The following is a 19,753-nucleotide window of genomic DNA, read 5'->3' on the forward strand; positions in this document are numbered from 1 at the left end:
AAATACCCAGCTCTCCGACACTACTTGAAGTAAATCTTGTCATAACAGGAAAATCTTGAAAGATTGACTGCTTAGTTTCCTGAAAAGATCCAGAAAACCAAATTATGGTGGCCACTTAGTTACAGACTGGTCAGTCCAGTGTTAACAAATCCCAAGGAAAAGAAGATAGAAAAAAATCAGTTGTGTAGATGCCAGACAGTGTGTATTCGTTTGTTTTAAGAAAACATGATTTACATGTATGTTTTTGAGAGGAAATATCTGTGTGGTTAGTAAAGTTACACAGCCATGGTCATAACAATTTTTGAAAGGTGTGTTATGTAACAACACATGACATTCTTATTACATACGTAACACATAAAGAACCAGGTAAGATGAGCTTAGTTGAACTAACTCAATACAAAAATATGAATGAAACCACCACTCTCTTGGGAGCAGAACTGGCGTGTGCGTGAAGGAATTGTGCTTTACTCCTAAGGAAAGGAAAGAAAGGGCCTGAAGAGGATGCAGCAATCCTCAGATGTTCCAGAGGAGTAACAAGTAGGAGTAGAGAAGCAATTTTCTTTCTGCATGAAGCATCACTGAGACAGATTCTAGAAGCTGCCCAGTCTTGGTATCTGCATTTTTCAAAGGATATTGAAATACCAGAGAAGGTTAAGAAAGGAAACCTAAAAATGATTTTAAATAATTCCTCTCCAGGGAGAGATTCCAGGTGCCCAATCTATTCATCTTTTCAAGAAAAGAGGCAATATGATCACATTATGGAAGTACCATCACAGGGATATAACAGCAGGTACTAACAGGCTCTTTAAGCTACGGGTAAAGGCATAACAAGAACCCCAGTTTTAAACTAGACAATGTAACTTGTAGCCAAGGTAGCTGATCAAGGTGGTTATCCATTGGAGAAAACTCTGAAGCGAGACTGTCCTGGGAATTGAAAGACAAGTTCAAATCAAACACAAAAGGTACCCCTGGAAGGAACACTTCATTGAAGTGCAAGTATGACATTTTTCAGAGTGAACCTACAATCTAGTGGTTGCTTCTCACTTTAAAATGAATCAAAACAACAGACTATTTAATTACTTTTGTTGCCAAAAGCCAAAGTACAATTAACTAGGTTAACCCTCTGATTTCCAGTCACACAGATGGCTGCTGATGGTCCTTCCCTATTTTTTGTTTCTGTTCATAGGAACATCTGAGGTTCTTCCCTTCCCTCAGAGAGCCTGTCTGGCCCAGCACAAGAACACCATACTCTGGATAAACATCCAAGCAGCCGTAACATGTTTCCTCTTAGTCCCCCATGACTTTTGGCACCACCTTACCCTAGTCTATGCTCTTCTTCTTCAGAAAAACAAAACAAAACAAACCCAAACCCTGAGACTTTTGTTCCCCCCCGGTCTCTGCAGACACATAAAAGGCACTCATCCAGCATGATCACACATCACCTAGCCTGGATAACAGTGAAAAGCACAATCTCTATGTTTATGCACTATTGAAGAACATTTTACAGGATCTGTAACACTTTTTTTTTTTTTTTTTTTTTTTTTTTTAAACTCAGGATTTGTAGAGACTTCAAGGAATCACCCCTTGACGGAGATACTGACACTAAGCTCACCTCTGCCTGAGCCTTCTCTCTGAATGGGCCCAACTAATTTGGAATTTAGCAATGTGTGATCAGCTGCTTTTCTGTATGCTTTCCACGCTTTGGTTACAGTGAATTACATTTGCTGTGCTGTTAGATAACTTTCTATCTTGTTTGGTTCCTCTGATGTTCTTCCAGTTTCCTGTGAATAATCTGGACAGTTCTTGCAATGTTACTTCTATTCTTTCTTTACATGTATATAAGGGTATCAATTGTATGCAGAAGGGCAGAGAGAAAGGATTGTTTCCAGGAGAACTCTGGATTCATGACATACAGAACACAGAAGATGGATTTAGGTAACAGCCGATTATGAGTAAATGACAAACTGAAATTCACTACATGACTACCTCTATTATGTACCAAAATAAATACATTGTTAATTTACCCTTTCACAACATAAAATTCATTAGTTTGTATCTCTTTTTGGTTTAAAAGAGAACTTGTTACATTTACATTGTGCTAGACTGTGTCTGTTACACACAAAAATTTCAAGCTGTCTGAAAGGGAATGGCTAGAAATTGCTTCTGTTAAAGGAGAGGAATCTCCTCCAGGCTATTAGGCTGTTGCCCCTCTGTTAGGGGATCCCATGGAGTTTTGTGGACCTCTGTCTCAGCCTGTTTGGACAATCATTGTCAAGAGTTAAAATAGTGAAGGTTTAAAGTAAGGTTAGGCTGTCTAAATTCTGATGAAGTAGGGATTTACCTGGAATTTCAGCATCTTAATGCAGAAGAATGACTGGGCTATACCTGAGGTAGCATTGCCAGCTATTTTTAAGGGTGTGCTGCCACCTAAATCAGGTGCTTTGGCTCCCTTTATCATTAGTGGCAAGCACCTTCAGCAAGCAATTCAGAGTGTGCAAATATGATGCCTTATTGAATACAGGACCTAGATGCACCCAAATGTTGGCAATTCTGTGTTGATTCTGTGCAGGCAAAAGCAAAACCACAGAAAACAGACACTGCAGGGTAGGTGGGAAGTCCCATCAGGCTTCAGCTGGCAGCTCTGTTCCCCCTGCATTAAGCATAGTGAGACCTCATAGGGGTAGGACCCCAACAGGTGTGGGCTCAGAGAGACTTGGGGTTAGAGCTAACTCCAAGGCAGCCTGAAGGCATTTTGATGCTGATGGACAGCTGGAAGAGTTGACTGAAACATGATCTCTACAGGTGCTCAGGAAAATGAGGCCTTTCTCCTTCCCTAGCTATGAAACTGAAATTGATTCTTGCTTACAGCTGGAGAAGCACAGAAGAGATGTTAACACTGGGAAGCCACACAAAGGGTAACGTGATACCTTCGCCTCACCCATTTGCTGCTAATACTATACTTTGCATTACAGAAAACAACACATTTGTTCATTAAGAGAGTTAATTGAGCAATATATCTTTTCATGACCTAATTGACACTGTTAATACTCCATCCATCTTCCTATTCATACGCTATATAATAGCTATATTGCTTGTCACAGAATCCTGCCTTAGATTTGAATGCTCCTTCATTCTTCTGCAAAATCGTTTGAATTACTATACTAGCTACTGGAGTTCTGGTTTCATTTACTTAGGTCAATTTAATATTTTTCATAACATTCTTATACTCTAAAGAAATATTCAAAGTAAAGCTCCAGAGGGGAAAAAAAAAAAAAGTGTTCCAGACAGATAAACTCACTGCAGCTATAGGAAAGGTTTAGTAGAATTTATAGGGAAAGTGACATTTTCATTTAAAAATTATGAAAAGTGTTGAAGGGAGCCTTATCTTGTTTGATCCTTATTAAGTTTTCATAGTGAGATGGTGCTCCTTGTGTCCCAGAGGCAAAATTGCCGTGTCTTATCATATTTGTTTAGCGTCTGCTTTTGTTATAGATATTTTTTGTAAACTACAAGAACCCAGGAGATTGCTGCTGATGAACACCATTCTGCCTGTTTCTTCTTCAGTTATAGCCTCTTAAAAATAAAAACATTTGAAAGAAACATGTCTCTTTTGTGCCATTTCTTTCTCTTCCATGATAGCTCACTCACCTCCCTTAACTTTCAGTATTTTTCTTGTTTATCATTAATTTAATGTACAGGCTTACTCAGCCCTCAGACAAAATACTGTCTTTTCCTTTACAATGTGAAAATATCAGAAGGTTAGCTTTCTTCATCTACTAGGTTATTTTCCTTGCTCTCCTTGAAAGGGAGTCATTTCAGCGAATCACTCAGAGAAAAAGTGAACTGACATAACCCAGCCTCTGCTTTGCAGAGTAGCCCTGGTGTTAGCACTGGGCTGGCATTGCCTGCCATCCCAACTGGCTGGTTACTCCTGCACTGCACCAGAAACCTCTTGATTTCAAGTGTTCATACTACTGCTCCTTTTCTTCTCAAATGCTACTGTTATTAAGCTTACCACCTTCAGCATAGGCAGATGGGCAGGGACTGCATTACATCTATGTACCTTCATCTTCTTTCTTGAATAGTCAGCCACGTTGACTGGAGGCAGCCTTTAGCTTGTCTGGGGATAAGGATCAAGTTTTTATCTGCCTCTGTGCTAACTGCTCTAGTGCTGACAGGTGTGCAGAGAATGAAATGCAGTCCTGCAGAGGCAGAATTTCTTCACACACACAAATTCAGGCTCCAAAATGGTGCCAGTTCCTAGTGTTTTAATAATCTTCCAGGGGAAATAATGCAAAGAACCTATAAGCAGGTGTAATTTATAATACAGATTCTTTCCAAAAAAATCCTCCCAAAAAATCAAACTGGAAACATATTAGCCAAAACTGCATAAAAGAGTGGAATTTGCTCTAGAGGTTGCATAGAAATGTGTGATTAGAGATTATCTGTGCTTCTGAATATCTGAATAAAGAGAGAGTCATGCTAAATGCTAATTAGGTGGCTCATAACTTGCATTGTATAATGATAAATCTTGGAAGTACAAGTTGCCAGCTATATGCCATCCTCTAATGACTAAAAGAAATACTCAGTTCAGTCTCTGTGCAGGAAAACACTGATCTTGCCTACTGTGGACAGCATATATTAAATATTAAGGCATTTTTCAATGAATAGCAGATTTCTGCTTAGCAATGTTTTAGAAACTGACAAACATTTCAGTGAATGTGCTGCAAAGGAAGTAATATGTACACAAACAGTCAAAGTTATTCTCACAGACATCTTGCTCCTTTGGCAATCAACAGTAGAAGAGAGTGCAGACCTACAGCATGCAATGTTCATCTCAGCAGTGCCACACCACAAGCTCTGGGTGGCATAGCGACTGTGAAAGATTTTTCTAGTAAGAGGCCCAGCTTTTGAAAGGACACTTCTAAAATTCTTCTACCTTTGCTGAAATGAAGCTTTTAATTGCCAGCACTGAGGGGACAGGCTACATGTGCACATCCTAGGTATGACTCAGAGATCGCAAGATCGTACAAGTGACACTCCTTTTAGTTTTACATTTCGATGAAGTTAGCACACTTAGACCAAAAGTTGAGCATACCCAGCGACACCGAGTAGTTACTGTTTGTTAAGACTCCCACCTACAAACCTCTGAATGGAATAATGAAGAATAATATACCCAGGATAACTGTGGGAAAGTTTATGTCTCAGTTCAGACATATGCAGAGATTCCCAATCTCACTTGAAAGTGAGGTGGCACATACCTGGATTAATTGGACATGTTTCCACACGGATACTCACAGAATCACAGAATTTTCTAGGTTGGAAGAGACCTCAAGGTCATCGAGTCCAACCTCTGACCTAATGCTAACAGTCCCCACTAAACCATTTCCCTAAGCTCTACATCTAAACGTCTTTTAAAGACTTCCAGGGATGGTGACTCCACCACTTCCCTGGGCAGCCTGTTCCAGTGCCTCACAACCCTTTCAGTGAAGAAGTTCTTCCTAACATCTAACCTAAAACTCCCCTGGCTCAACTTAAGCCCATTCCCCCTCGTCCTGTCACCAGGCACGTGGGAGAACAGACCAACCCCCACCTCGCTACAGCCTCCCTTGAGGTACCCATAGAGAGCGATAAGGTCGCCCCTGAGCCTCCTCTTCTCCAGGCTGAACAAGCCCAGCTCCCTCAGCCGCTCCTCGTAGGACTTGTTCTCCAGGCCCCTCACCAGCTTCGTCGCCCTTCTCTGCACCCGCTCAAGCACCTCCATGTCCTTCTTGTAGCGAGGGGCCCAAAACTGAACACAGTACTCGAGGTGCGGCCTCACCAGAGCTGAGTACAGGGGGACGATCACCTCCCTAGCCCTGCTGGTCACACTGTTCCTGATACAAGCCAGGATGCTGCTTGCCTTCTTGGCCACCTGAGCACACTGCTGGCTCATATCCAGCCGACTATCCACCATCACTCCCAGGTCCTTCTCTGCCTGGCAGCTCTCCAACCACTCATCTCCCAGCCTGTAGCTCTGCTTGGGGTTATTGCGCCCCAGGTGCAGGACCCGGCACTTGGCCTTGTTGAACTTCATGCAGTTGACCTCAGCCCATCGGTGCAGCCTATCCAGATCCTCCTGCAGAGCTTTCCTACCCTCAAGCAGATTGACACACGCACCTAACTTGGTGTCATCTGCGAACTTACTGAGGGTGCACTCGATGCCCTCGTCCAGATCATCGATGAAGATATTAAAGAGGACCGGCCCCAGCACCGAGCCCTGGGGGACGCCACTAGTGACTGGCCTCCAACTGGACTTGGCTCCATTCACCACGACTCTTTGGGCCCGGCTATCCAGCCAGTTTCTAACCCAACGAAGCGTGCGCCAGTCCAAGCCAAGAGCAGCCAGTTTCTTGAGGAGAATGCTGTGGGAGACGGTGTCAAAAGCCTTGCTGAAGTCAAGGTAGACCACATCCACAGCCTTTCCCTCGTCCACCCAGCGCGTCACTTTGTCATAGAAGGAGATCAGGTTCGTCAGGCATGACCTGCCTTTCATAAAGCCATGCTGACTGGGCCTGATCGCCTGCTTGCCCTGCAAGTGCTGCATGATGACTCTCAGGAGGATCTGCTCCATGAGCTTTCCTGGCACTGAGGTCAAACTGACTCCTTGCTACTGAACTTACAGAGAGTATTTACACAATGCCACACAGGTCGCTGCTAGGGGAAAAAGAAAAAGATTTTTAGAGCAAATATAGATATTCGGCTAAATCGAAGATAGTAATATGCTGTGCTGAAAAAGATACGTGGGGTTACTAATGGAGTTTTTTCAAGAGTGAGTCCTGGGATTGATCATCTTTAATACTATCACTAATGGCTGCAGTGCATGCAAACAAAACAGGAAAATGCTAATGAAATTCATTGATGACATAAAATAAGGTGCCATTGGCGATAGAGAGAAAGTCATGTATGGAATACAGAATAATTATATTGATTAGACTGAGAGAGAAATGCAATGAAATTCAATAATGTGTAATGCCAGGTCATGAATTTACAGACTAAAACTACATATTTCTGCTCTTAACTGGAAGCTCGGTAGTTGGGATACTGGTTCATTAGGACAGCAATGTCACAAAGACTCCATTAAAAAAAACAAAACAAAAAACCTCAAATGCCTTAAAGGCCTTGACATGCATTAGGAGACAGTCTGAGCAGTGACGGGGATACAAATCTCCTCACACGCGGCCCTCTCAAAAGCCCGCCGGATGTCACCCGTGCTGGCCTGCCTAAGAGGAACTGCAGTTGGAGAAGATACATAAAAGGGTGACTGGGAGAGCAAGGGAATGAAAAATTGTTTTTGGAAGAAAGTTTAAGACTTCACAGCAAGGGGAAAACCAAAGGGACTAAAGCTGCTAATGGGTAGTACATCCAGAGGGCTAAACACAGCAGAAAACAGCCTGTAAATTGATCATATATAAATGAATACACACACACACACACACAAAAAAAAAAAAAATTCTAATTACCTTTACAAAATACGAATCCTATACCAACTCTATTTACTAATTACTAAACTTATAACAGTGGTATTAAAGACAGAATGATAAACCAACGTGAGGGAATTATTAAATGATTGCCTACAATAACAGGGCTTGGATTAGATGATCCAGGACTTCTGACTCTATATCCAAACTTAATTCAAAAGTTGTCAGAATTTTTTTTTTTCTCTTTTCCTCCCCCAAAAGCAGCCTAAGTAATACTGGAAGACACCAGATGGTGCTGTCACAGTTTTATACATGCAGTATGCCCAGACTTTCATCTTTACAGGTTATGGCCGAAATGCTGTGTAGCTGTGTCATACTTAGCATATTTTATTATGTTCCTGCATATGCCATTAACGTTTGCTGCTCAAATCTGCAGGTAAATAAGTTCTTAGAAGTCTTCAGAGGAAGCATTTTCAAATGTAGATAATAAATCCTTCTTGAAATGATGTTTTTGTCACTGACTTGAACGAAAATTGAGCTGAATCCTAAGGATGCCAAGCACATGAAAAGGATGAAAGACTGGAAATTTGCCATCTTTTCTCATTTTCTCCCTAGTTTTTCTTTAAATTCAGTGGAAGTGTATTCCTTACTTAGATTGAGATGCAGCCCATGAATGCTTTGAACACACAATTAAAGAAAAAGTACATATAGATGTTATTTAAAATTTGATAGAGCTGAGGTGGGTTTTATTAATTTTGGGCTATCACTTCTCATCCCCTTTGTACTTTAGATATGTTTCCTCCTATAAGACTGGTCTTTAAAAACTGAGTGTTCTGAATTCAACACTCATAGTTCAGACATTTCATTTAGAGTTTAGATAATAGCCCTAGCCATTGTATCATGTTCTCTTATCTCATACATTTATAGGCTGTTTATCACTACAATTAGAATGACAGAGAAGTGGTCCATGTAGGGTAAGAACTGATGAATGATTTATAAGTACTTTTAGCAAAGAAGTAGTTCAAGGAAGTTTGCTCATCAAGTTCTAGTTCTTTCCTTTTTTTTTTTTTAAAATATAAAATTGAGCACAACAGTTTGAAATTATACTGCCTGTTGTGTGACACAATTTAAACTCAAATTGCTCAAATCCCTTTATTACATTGCACCTTTATTTGGCATATGCCTTGGTCAATATCTGGTCTAAAAGCTTTTTTGTGCAAAGAGACTAAAAGTTCTGTTGTCACACAAGTCAATGTAATGGTTCGTTATAACATCGTCTTGGGAGAGTAAAAGGCTTTTCTGGAGTCAGTATGGGTTTGTTTGTGTTTGTTGCAGACTGCAAAGTCTAATTAGGATTCCTGTAAGAGGGTCCATTATGATCACCTAATCTGATTTTCTATAACACTAATGATATCGTTAACCTTTTGAATTGTTAATATTGTTTTTAATATTAAATATCATTCCTAGGTCCATGTTTTATAAGCCATTAAAAAATAAAAACATTTTTTTCGAATTGTTAGCACTTCACGAATTTGCATTGGAGTTCTACTCCATTATACTTCTAAAACTTTAAAAAATATTTTTTGGTCTTCAAAGTAGATTTGTACGCATTAGTTGACTCCAAAGCTCCCCATGGACATAGGCAAATATTACTTCAATTACAAATCATTTGCCTCTTACTATCCAATCTATCAACAAAAATTAGCAAAATGTTTCAATAGGTGGTAAGGCTGCTCTGCTGAGGTTGTAGACGACAAAAACATCTAACTGCAAAATATGCCTTTGTAGAAGAACCCTAGTTTCTTCATACGCACAGCCTTATTCTGTTTTCTTTACCTTGAACGTTTTTGTCCTAAACAGAGTGTCTGGTTTAGTAATTGACTAAAACTACCAGTTTGTGAGTCTGACACACATAAGGCATCAAACAGAACAAGTTTTCTCCCCAAATGCATGTTTGCTTCTGAATGGTCTGGAGACATCTAGGAGAAATATTCTGTTGTACTTATCTGACATCAAGCTTTTCACAGTCCAGGTCATAGAAAACCAGCTATTGGAAAATGAGCCTTTAGACATGTTTTTGAAAGACAAGAGGCTGAAATGATTTGTCAGGAAGCCCCCAACCCTTCAATCTGTTAGGACCTCCAAAGTCCTCAGAGAAAGCAGAGATCTTCTCTCCAGCCTGAGGCAGGAGAAACCTCACAGCCTCTCCTCACCTCTCAGGTGCAAAGGGAGCAAAGCAAGTCCATGACCAAGAAAAATTACTTTACACTCTTAAGAGTGGTAGAAGACTGTATGCCTGGTGATCTGTGTGTAATTTTCCATAGAGGTAGCTATACTTGTGAATTTTCTGCCATCGTTCTACCATTTGTTTGTTTATTTTCTTTTTATTCCAATCTCTTAGGATCAGGAGGTTCATTTGGCAGTTTTTGTGTTACTAAAAGGTCATCTGGATGAGTGTCCTCTCTTTGAGCAGGAATCACCTTTATATCCTCTCTATTTTTTAAAGCATAAGAAAAATCTAACAACATGAAAATGCTCCACTTCCTCTGTAAATATATGTAATGCTTTTAGGGCAGTTATGTGGTACCTGGTAGCTAGCCAATCCCTCTGTACAAGGAAGCATTTGCTAGACATCCTCAGAGTTAATCCGTGGCTGTGGGTCAGCCCCCTGAAGAACTGACTGTTCACATAAGTTGTTTCAGGCTGCTTTACCTGGCCCCAGAGATCTGACCAATATTTGTTTGCTCACAATGTTTTAAAGTAAGCTGGGAGCCTACAAGAACTAACCACAGAACAGCATTTCTCTGCCTTTCTGAACTGGAGGGCTACTGACCCCTGGGGAGGAAAAAGAAAAAAGAAAAAACAAGAAAGGAAATCCCATCATTTGTGCTCAATGTCTGTTGAGCACCTGAAAGTCAGGACAATGGACAAGTGCCTGGCCTTGACATAGATTAGGAATAGACAATGACCACGCTTTCATGTAGCCACTGCTTCATACCTGGTTTATTGTGTAGTAATGTGCATGTGCAGTTGTTTACAAAGTCATTTTTCCTTGCAGACCTTCTGGTGTCCTGTGCACCTTAATTAGCCTTGGACAGCAGGTTGGGTAATGCTAGAATATTGTGCCCACTAGACATGGAGATACAGCCATGAGGGTAAGTGGACGATAAACATATGGTGTGCTGCAATGCCATAGATAGTTCAATCTGTTCATTTTTTTCTGATACGCAACCTAGTGATTTACTTATGGGACCTTGGAAATGGATGTATTTTAGCAGCCATACAGTCCATGTGGAATAGCATCCCACTTGTGAATGGTAACGCACTGGAAGATACAAAAAGTCCTACGATAAGCCAGTGTGAGGTGTCTTTTCCTTTCCTTGTTGCTTCCTGCTTATATTATACTGCCTTGCATAAGGAAAGGCTTAAATATTGAAGGCCAAGACTTTTGCTTTGTGCTAGCATCAGCCACCAGAAAGAGGTGCCTTGATATACCTCACAGTCCAGTCTCTGAGTTTTGCAATACCCACAGTTACAGTGACATCTCATGGTAATGAAGTCTGGATGTATGCTTCTAACCAAGAGTTTCTTCCCAAGAATATTGAGAGGCTTAGATGTGCTTCTTTACTGACACACTGAGATTAAAAATTTTTGAGATTAGAATTTTTCTGCCTAGCAGAGGCAGAAAGGAATTCTAGTTATGATTTTGATACTATACAAACGTTTCCTTCCTGAAACCCACTGAGAATTTAAACCACAATTCAAGTCAGTCAAAATATTTTTCTTAACTTTCAGACTTTCAGTTGAACACAATTTCAACTTAAAAACTACAAGCTTTTTATATGATTAAAGAGGATTTGGTAACCCTAAGGGAACATTCTAACCATGCAGTTTTGTTAAAAATGCTAGCCAGTGTGAATTAGATTATTTACAAGAGAGTATTTTAGAAATACATTTTTCATCAACCAACTAATGCAGAATGTTTAGTCCCTGTACTTCAGCCGGCAGAGACAGTGAAAATATGGCACTTTTCTGTAGACTAGCACAGTGTCACAATTTTGGGGTTGCACAAATTCAGTAAAAATTCGAACTCTTTCATATGTAGGACAAATGTGAAGCTTAACCATGCGACCACAAGAGGTCATCGTTGCTCCATGAGAACAGTTTTTGAGCAGTCCAGGGTGAAAAACATTGTTTCTACACGTGCATTTGATTTACTCGATACTTAAACAAGTCAAAGAGCTGAACACAAAACTGAGATTATTTTGTCGTCTTTTTTTTTTTCAATAAGAAAAGATGGTAAGATCACAGCACACACACTTAAGACCTTTTGACCACTGTCCTTTGTCCCATTCTCAACTTAAAAACAAACAATACCAATAATAATAATTAAAAAAAAAGTTAAAATATTACAGAAGTGTTTCTCTCTCTACTTTGTAATCTGATACAAAGCTGTGCCACTAGCATAAGGATGTAGAAAAGTTTGAAAACCATTTTATAATCAGAACCCTGCACAGATTATCTTACCCTGATTACATCTGAATCTTGCCAATTGCATTTTGCATAACATTTTGAAAATTATAGACTTTCTTACCCACACCTGCACCTAAAAATTCTTATGTAGGCACACACCTCATGTCATAACAGGAACCTTGCCCATCTCATGTCTTTACAGGAGCTTCCTTTTGTCTTATTCTGGCAAATGCAATATTGCCACATTTAGGTCAGTTTAGAGTACTGTGATAAGAAGGATCATCATCTTATCTTGTCCCTTTCTCCCCTTTTTTCTTATATCCCTCTGCCAGGTCTCCCTTCCTGGTTACACCAAATCATCGCTAACAACTTCTCCTTGAGGGGCATCTCAGGTTTGCCACTGCAGCATCCTCAGCCACCTTGCCACCCTTCTGCCCATGCTGCCAGCCTGTGCTGCCCACTCAGTCACCAAAAATCACTGACACGCTTTTTTCCACCTGCTTCATGCAGCAGAGCGTATCACTTTGTTTTCACTCAAAAGCCTCCTTAAACCCAATGGCAGTTACTGAAATTGCAAAATATCCAACTTGATGTAGAAAGGCAACCAATATGCTTTGGCCACTGCCAGTTCTTACCGCATTCTTTCCCACTCCTCACAAGGTCACATGTATCCAGCTGCAAGCTCTTTTAAAGGGAACCATCTTCCACACTGTTATGATCCCTCACGCAGCAGGGTCCAACTCCATTCTAAGGGCTCCTATGCAATGAAATCAAATAGGCATGGATTAAGCGTCTGAGTTATGGCTTGCATAACTTATTTATTGTGGAGACATGGGAAGTCTGGGAATGGGTCTGAATGTCAGCAAAGTCCATCTGGGACCTACATGGCTCCCTAGCATGTTTCCAAATCCAGTCATGATAGAGACAACATCAAATTCACTGAAACCAAAAATCAAGATCCCATTCATTTTCAGTAAAGCTGAGATTTTATCCTCGGCTAGGTAGGCAAATCAGAATCACATCAGCACAAAGAAATTATTGTAGTGGCCATAGTCTCATCTGGTGATATCACCATGGAAACCTCATCACAGATCAAAGCTAAGAATCCAGTACCATTCAATTAGCACCAGTGTCATGCTACTCTCATGAGCAGCTAGGAAAATTTACAGTTTATTGAAATACTAAAAGCTTGCAGCACAGATGCCCTGAAAGTGAAGAAAGCTACTTCATTAGTTTCATGGATATATTTCTACATGCAAAGTTTCTAAGTATAGAGTGCATTTGTCGTTGTACGTTAAGATTATTTTTAAATAAAGAATTCCCAAATTAATATTTATTTCTGATTTTATCCATAATAGCCCATAATTTTTCTATCTGGCATTGCTCTCAACTAACATTTGAGAAATAGAGATTCAAACTGAAAAAGAATTATGTTGGAGAAATAAATGTACAGCTGATATACATTTAAGTTGCAATGCAGGCAAAATGTGTTAGATATTCTGAATAATTTTATGCAATATATGAGAAAAGTACAGTATTGTGGATTTAATTTGAAATCAGCAGTGCAATGAGTAGCTCTATCAAACAGATGACTTTCTCCTCATTTAGTGTCTGCTATTTTTTCACACTGTGATTCATAGTCTAACGTTCAAGTACTCTGAATATTCTGCCTACATTACTAGACCTAATGAAATACATTTTTGTTATATTAAGAAAAAAAAGTATAGCATCTATAATTTTCTAACTTTTTAGAGCTACTCCTTGTAGTGTAACAAAACCAGCTCCAATTGTTTACATCTGAACTGTATTTTACATGAAAACTTCAACATACCTTGAGCAGGCAAAATGCTCTCAATTCTTATATGTAATATTAGCTTTAACATAAAGTTTCATATCTTTCACTTCCATCAGCTGAACACTGTCTGCTAAGTAATATACATATCACAGATCTTGTTAATTAATGCTCGAGTATTACAAAGCTACACTAGCTTTCTTAACTCTGCTGAATCAATTATTTTAAGCCCAGATGGCTCCCACACAGCTCTGCAATCAGTGGTGAATCCAGGCCCTTGTAGGTAGTTCAAAGTTCATTATCATTCACTTCATGATATGAGGCCAAGTTTGTTTGCTCGAGATGACAGGAGACTGCACACCTCGCCCTCTTCTCTCACACAGTTCCTCCTTAGGGAAGCACCTCCACACCCACCATATTCTGTGGCCTTCCTTCTCTCTCGCCCACAGAGCTGCTTTTGCTCAGTTTTGTTGAACGAGTTACTGCTTCCAAGCAAACAAATAATAATAGGACATATTCAGCAACTGGAATATCTTGCATAGGAAGAATTTCAATTTTACTTTTTCTCCTGGTTGCAGGACTCATCTCTGAGATCAGCATGGAAGGCATGAAAAGCTGCAAGGCAAACACAGCTAAGAGCTGGAAATGCAGAAAATAGACAAGTTTCAAAGACCAACAAGTGACTGGTGATTTCCAGGGCCACTGCAATGCTGCAACTCTGTGGGCTGAGAGGAGATGGGAGTGCCACCCTTAGGCCGTGCAAGCAACCTTGCCCACTCGTTCCGGCCAAGGGCTGGAGCAAGGTTACATGGCCTTGGACCCACGGCCAGAAGCAGAGACTGAGCTCATGTCCAAGTCCCACGAGCTCAGGACAGAGGCTGGGATGCCAGCCAACAGCATGGCATAGGCTCCACAAGCTCAAGCAGCTGCCTAGCCAGAGGAGGCCCTGCAGGAGGAAGGACTCCTGGGTGCCAGCCACAGCAGGGACACCCCCCGATGACACCCCTGGGCTGGCTGAGAGGTTTTGCTCATCAGTCAACTGCCAACGAGCCTCAGCTAGGGAAAACCTCACAGCCACATCAGTCAGCAGGCAGCAAGGATGGTATCTTTCAGTCAATAATAAGTAAAAGCTTTTGAGTGCTGCTGATGCGCATTAGGCTATAGGAGGTGACATCTTCTGTCAGAGGATGGAAGTGGAAGGCCTGTTTCTGTAAAATTCCCAAAATGAAAGGGAAAAAAAAGTGTTGCAACCCATTTCCAAGCTGGGTAATTGTATTTCATGTTTATCTGCATATATCTCTGCACCCTTATTTTCCAAAGATGCCTGTAGTATTCCCACGTGCTATTTGTTAGCTGCAGCTGCTCCACAAGAGAGAGAGCTGCACGACAGAGATAGGGCAGCAAACTCTTTCCTGATAGTATTTGACTAGCTTTCAGTAACTGCTTTGTTCTTAGATGGGCTGTGCTACATAGAGTTCCCTGTAAGCCTCTCCATGGCTACACAGCAAGGATAAAATACAAACAATAAGAAAATGACTCCAAACTTTACATCAGCTTCACCTCTGATGCAAACAGTGCCATCTGCCAGCCCTCAAGTGCGTGGATGAGATCAGCACCAGGCTGAAAAGCAACCGGTGAAGTTGAATCCAAGGAAGTCTGATGTAATGGCAGATCGAGGTTACCAAAAAGAAAGAATTTATCATTTCTTTAACTTTCAGGACCCCCTTCAGGCCAGACCTTGGCAGGTGGGAGTGATCACATCCAAGAGAAGGAGAAGAAAGGACAGACCTGCACGTGGGCAGACAGTGACACAGATGAACCCCTGGGTCCCGTTAGGATGCAGGGGCAGACCCTGGGAGCATCTCGCTGGAAATGCCAGACTCGGCAGGGCTGCATGAAAACGCAGCTAGGTGGAGCGCAACATTAACACATGCTCAACGAGTGAACTCTCTCCCTTGCATTCTCCCAGTGCCTTCAGCAAATATTTGCAGGCTGTCACTCCTACCTTACACGTACTGTCCTCATTGCCAAGCACCTCCAATCCCCACCCCAGCAGTGGCTGAATGTTACAGCCACCACTCGATGCAGTGCGAAGCTAGACAAGTCCACCAGTGGCCACAGAGACACTTGCTGAGCTTCAGAGCTCCCACAATAGGGGTTGTGTGTTCAGGACTCTGAGTGCATCATTTCTACCTTTCACACAGCTGATCCTTTTTTTTTTTTTTTTTTTTTTTTAAGGATCTTAATTAGGAGTCTCTTTGATTTTCCTGGGAACTTTAAAAGACCTGTGAGAAGCTGTTGGGACACTGAATTTACTTCAGTCCCTGACGTCTCATGAATAAATTAAGCGAGCTATGTTTTTTTGATAATCCAGTTATTTGATAGCCTTGATTAAACCTTTTTAGAATGACTGGAGGCTCTGGATGTTATTTATTCATATTGAGGCACAGAAACAGTCACTCATGCGTAGAGATCCTCAGCAGATCACAAAATGACGTGCTTACTTATGCATAGCGATCCTCAGGAACTCACACACTGCCACACTCCTGCCCGGACACACTCAGTAACATGCACAGCGACAGCCTGGCCCACAACACTTATTTTAGAAATCCTCAAGGGCTTCCACAAGGGCCTCCTCTTCCTTGCAGCTGAAAGCAAAACTCCCCAGCGGCTCCAGTCCACGCTGCCGAACGCGCTCACCCACCTCCTTCTCTTAGCCCAGCCTTTTCTCACCACTGTGGCATTTCCCTGCTGAGGATTCCCTAAGGTCACTAATGCACTTCTGAAAGAAGATCTCATTTTCACTACCTTCACATTTTAACGTCTCAGCGCCAAGGAGCTGCTCTTCTGCTTTTTGATTTTTATTCTGTTTTGGTTTGTATAGAAATTTTGCATTAAACAAACATTACTTGATAGTCAGAGGGATGAGAGGGCTCAGGGGATTGGTAATGGGCTGTGAAGCCTTTCCTTTCTAGGCCAGTGCTCCAATTTATTCTAGGCTGTTTTAGCTGGATTTAACATTGGAAAAAAGGTGTGCTCACTTAAACGGTCTGAGTTCTCTGAAACTAATTAGACTTAAAGTGAACTGACCAGTGACAAAAATACCACCATACAAATAAATTTCACCAAGCAGCCACTTGAAAAAACAAAACAACCAAACAAAAATCCAACCCCACCAAACAGAAAGAACATTTTACTTCAGCCAGCTAATGATACAAATGGGAGTGGTCTAGAAACATACTGACTGCCAGGGGCAACTCATCCGTCCTCCGGCCCAAATCTGTTACACAACTAGCTTTTGTGGCATGCCTGGAAGGTCTTCAACCTGGAGTGTGTCAGCCCAAGAGAAGCTGGCAGTGACCAAAAGTTATTGCTATCTAACTTCACTCACTTGTCATCAGGCAAACAGCAAACTCAGCCTGGAGGCCCCGTTCCTTGTAGACAAATATTTAACTTCACATAAAACACAGAACCACATCTCTGCTGAAGATGGCATCATCATTTGATACTTGCCCAGATTCCCAGGCTGGCCGCAAGAGGGATAATAAGACAACCACCCCTCAGACACCCTGATGATACTTCCACTGCACTCAGTGCAAGGAATGCACAGGCACAATGACTTAGAGGGAATTTCCTTTTGTCAAAGAGGGCAATAACCTAGGAGAAATTGGTAAAGAAACTGGATGCCAATCCAGGATGTTATTTTCAGAAACTGCTTGTTTTTCTTTGTAGTCCTTCTGTAGTTTTACCTCAGGTACATCATTGTTGTCATTTTCCAGCAGTGCTTTCAATAATACATAAATACAGCAAAATACTTGAGACAAACCCTTCAATTCCCCCTTATGCTCCCTCAAACAGGCTTTATGATGAATTGGTGCACAATGCTGTTAAAAACACTGGGTGCAATTCTGTTCTTTATCCATAATGTTTTTCAAAAACACAGTCAGGAAAAATAAGAAAGGCCCTGGTTAAGTTTATGAAAGAAATCATGGGAGCTCCCTATAATATCAGGGAAGGGAACTGGTGATGCAAAGCGTCTCTTTCAATCCCATAGATCAACAGCTAAACCCCCTGCATTGTATACCATAAAGTGAACAATCAGTCCTTCAGTTTTCATTAGCTGAATATATTCAGTATTTAATTCAGCCAGTGCTCAGTACCACTGATATTAGACTCATCTAAATGGAGCTATAATTAGACAGCAAAACTATTCAGTTCGTATTTGCATAAGTTTTCTACAACTGAATGCTGCTGAACGAGGAAAAGGCACAATTAAAGGAGAAAGATTGCTATCTGGTAGGAAGTGACACAAGAGGGGAGAATGCCATGCAGCCTGATAACTGAGGGAAAACGTGGAACAGCTGAAATGCAGATTTTTATTTTATTTTTTTTTTTTTTTACCACCAGTTTTTCAGAAGTATGGCAACAAATGGCAAAAAAAATACTCTGCCTCATCTAGGCCATAGCCAAACTGCCTTTGAAGTCAGCAGGATCCTCCTATTCAGTGGACACTGGGTCCTTGCAAGGAGAATTGTTAAGCCTGGGAAAAGGCTGCCTGAAGCGGTTGTGCAATCTCCACCCTTAACAATGTTTAAGGCTCAGCAAGACAAGGCCTGGCCAACCTTATTTGATGTGGAAATTTTCAGCAGGAGAGTTGAGTGGGTGACCTCCAGAGGTCCTTTCCAATCTCATTTCTTCTATTATTCTAATAACATCCATTCTAAATGAGAAGAGAGTTTCTTGTCATCAAGATGTGAGGCTACAACACAGGTTTTCCAATGCTTAACCACCATCACTCTGAGCAATTTTTTCCATACACCAGTTATAACTTCCCATGCTGCAGCTTGTGACCATTGCCTCTTGTGCTCTCACAGCTTACCCTTGAGAAGAGTCTGTCTTATCTACAAATTCTCCTAGGTCCTTGAAGACAGCAGTTAGATATTTGCAGCCTTCCCTTCCCCAGATTAAACAACCTCCAATGTCTTCATACATCACACTCTACAGTCCTTGAATTTTGACACTCTCCCATTGTTGTTCTGTCTCTTGTACCGTGTGGTCCCAGGCTGTAAAGTTTCATACCCATTTGTTCTCGTGACAGAACAGTCTTTTTGCTCCCTCCCCCTTACTTGGGGCATTGACTGATTGATTACAAGCCACCCTACCCCATTTTGACCTTGCATTTTGCAAGGTACAGGACATTATTTTAGCCTCCTCCCATGTGACATGCTTCTTAACTGCTTGATCACCTTGGCAAAGTTTCCTTCCACTTGTCCATATGAATTCTTTTTCTCAACAGAGGATAAATGTATATTAGCTAGTACACACACACAGTGGGACTTACGGGAGGCCTACAGAAACTTGAGTCCCTCTTTCTTCTCTGCTTCAGCATCCAACAGTGCAACACATCTTTTATCTTATCTCCATTTTAGATCAGGGCTGAACAATGGTACATAACAGTACTAGAGATTATAGGTAATGTCTTGTAAGACATTTTTAATACCACTAACTCTTCCCTAGGTCTGTTGGAAACACCACCTTCACCACACCCTAGGACCTCACTTCCTTTGGCACCAGCAGCCAGTAGGCACCCTGGACAGGTTTCACAGGCCCTACCTTTAGCTGTCTGAACAGAGCCATCGTCCCATCCTTAGAGAAATGACTGACCTCCTTCTGGTGCCCATCTTTTTCTGCCGATTAGTGGGAGAGCCTGGGCAACAAGTTCAGACTGGCGAGCTCATCATTAGACAGCTGAAGCTAGGTGAATTAATCTCATATCCTGTGACCAATTAAAACATTCACATCCTTCATTTTCCTCTGTCACTTCCATCTTACAAGCCTCCAGCACCGAGGCAGAAATTCCTGTCATTAGTCATCCAGCCAGACCTTGAATTTTTATTTCACTTCTCCCATTTCTGTCACACAGGTGCTCCTGTTTATTTCTAACAGGTATCTCCCTCCTCTTCTTCACTCCCAAAGCCTCCTGGAATCACATATGCAGAAAATTCATCATCATGTGCCAGCCTTTAGA

General features: G+C 41.3%; 1 protein-coding gene across 1 annotated transcript in view; it reads right to left on the minus strand.

Annotated features, from left to right (window-relative positions):
• The window catches only part of RNF150 (ring finger protein 150), a 143,268-nt gene extending 123,892 nt beyond the window's left edge, over nucleotides 1–19,376 (minus strand). The window contains exon 1 of the mRNA XM_084516864.1: nucleotides 19,339–19,376. Coding sequence (XP_084372990.1) covers nucleotides 19,339–19,362 — 24 coding nt within the window. The 5' untranslated portion in view covers nucleotides 19,363–19,376. The remainder of the gene's footprint in view (nucleotides 1–19,338) is intronic.
• Nucleotides 19,377–19,753: the final 377 nt, after the last annotated feature.

This window comes from Aythya ferina (genome assembly GCF_964211825.1).
Source record: "Aythya ferina genome assembly, chromosome: 4".
Classification (NCBI taxonomy): domain Eukaryota; kingdom Metazoa; phylum Chordata; class Aves; order Anseriformes; family Anatidae; genus Aythya; species Aythya ferina.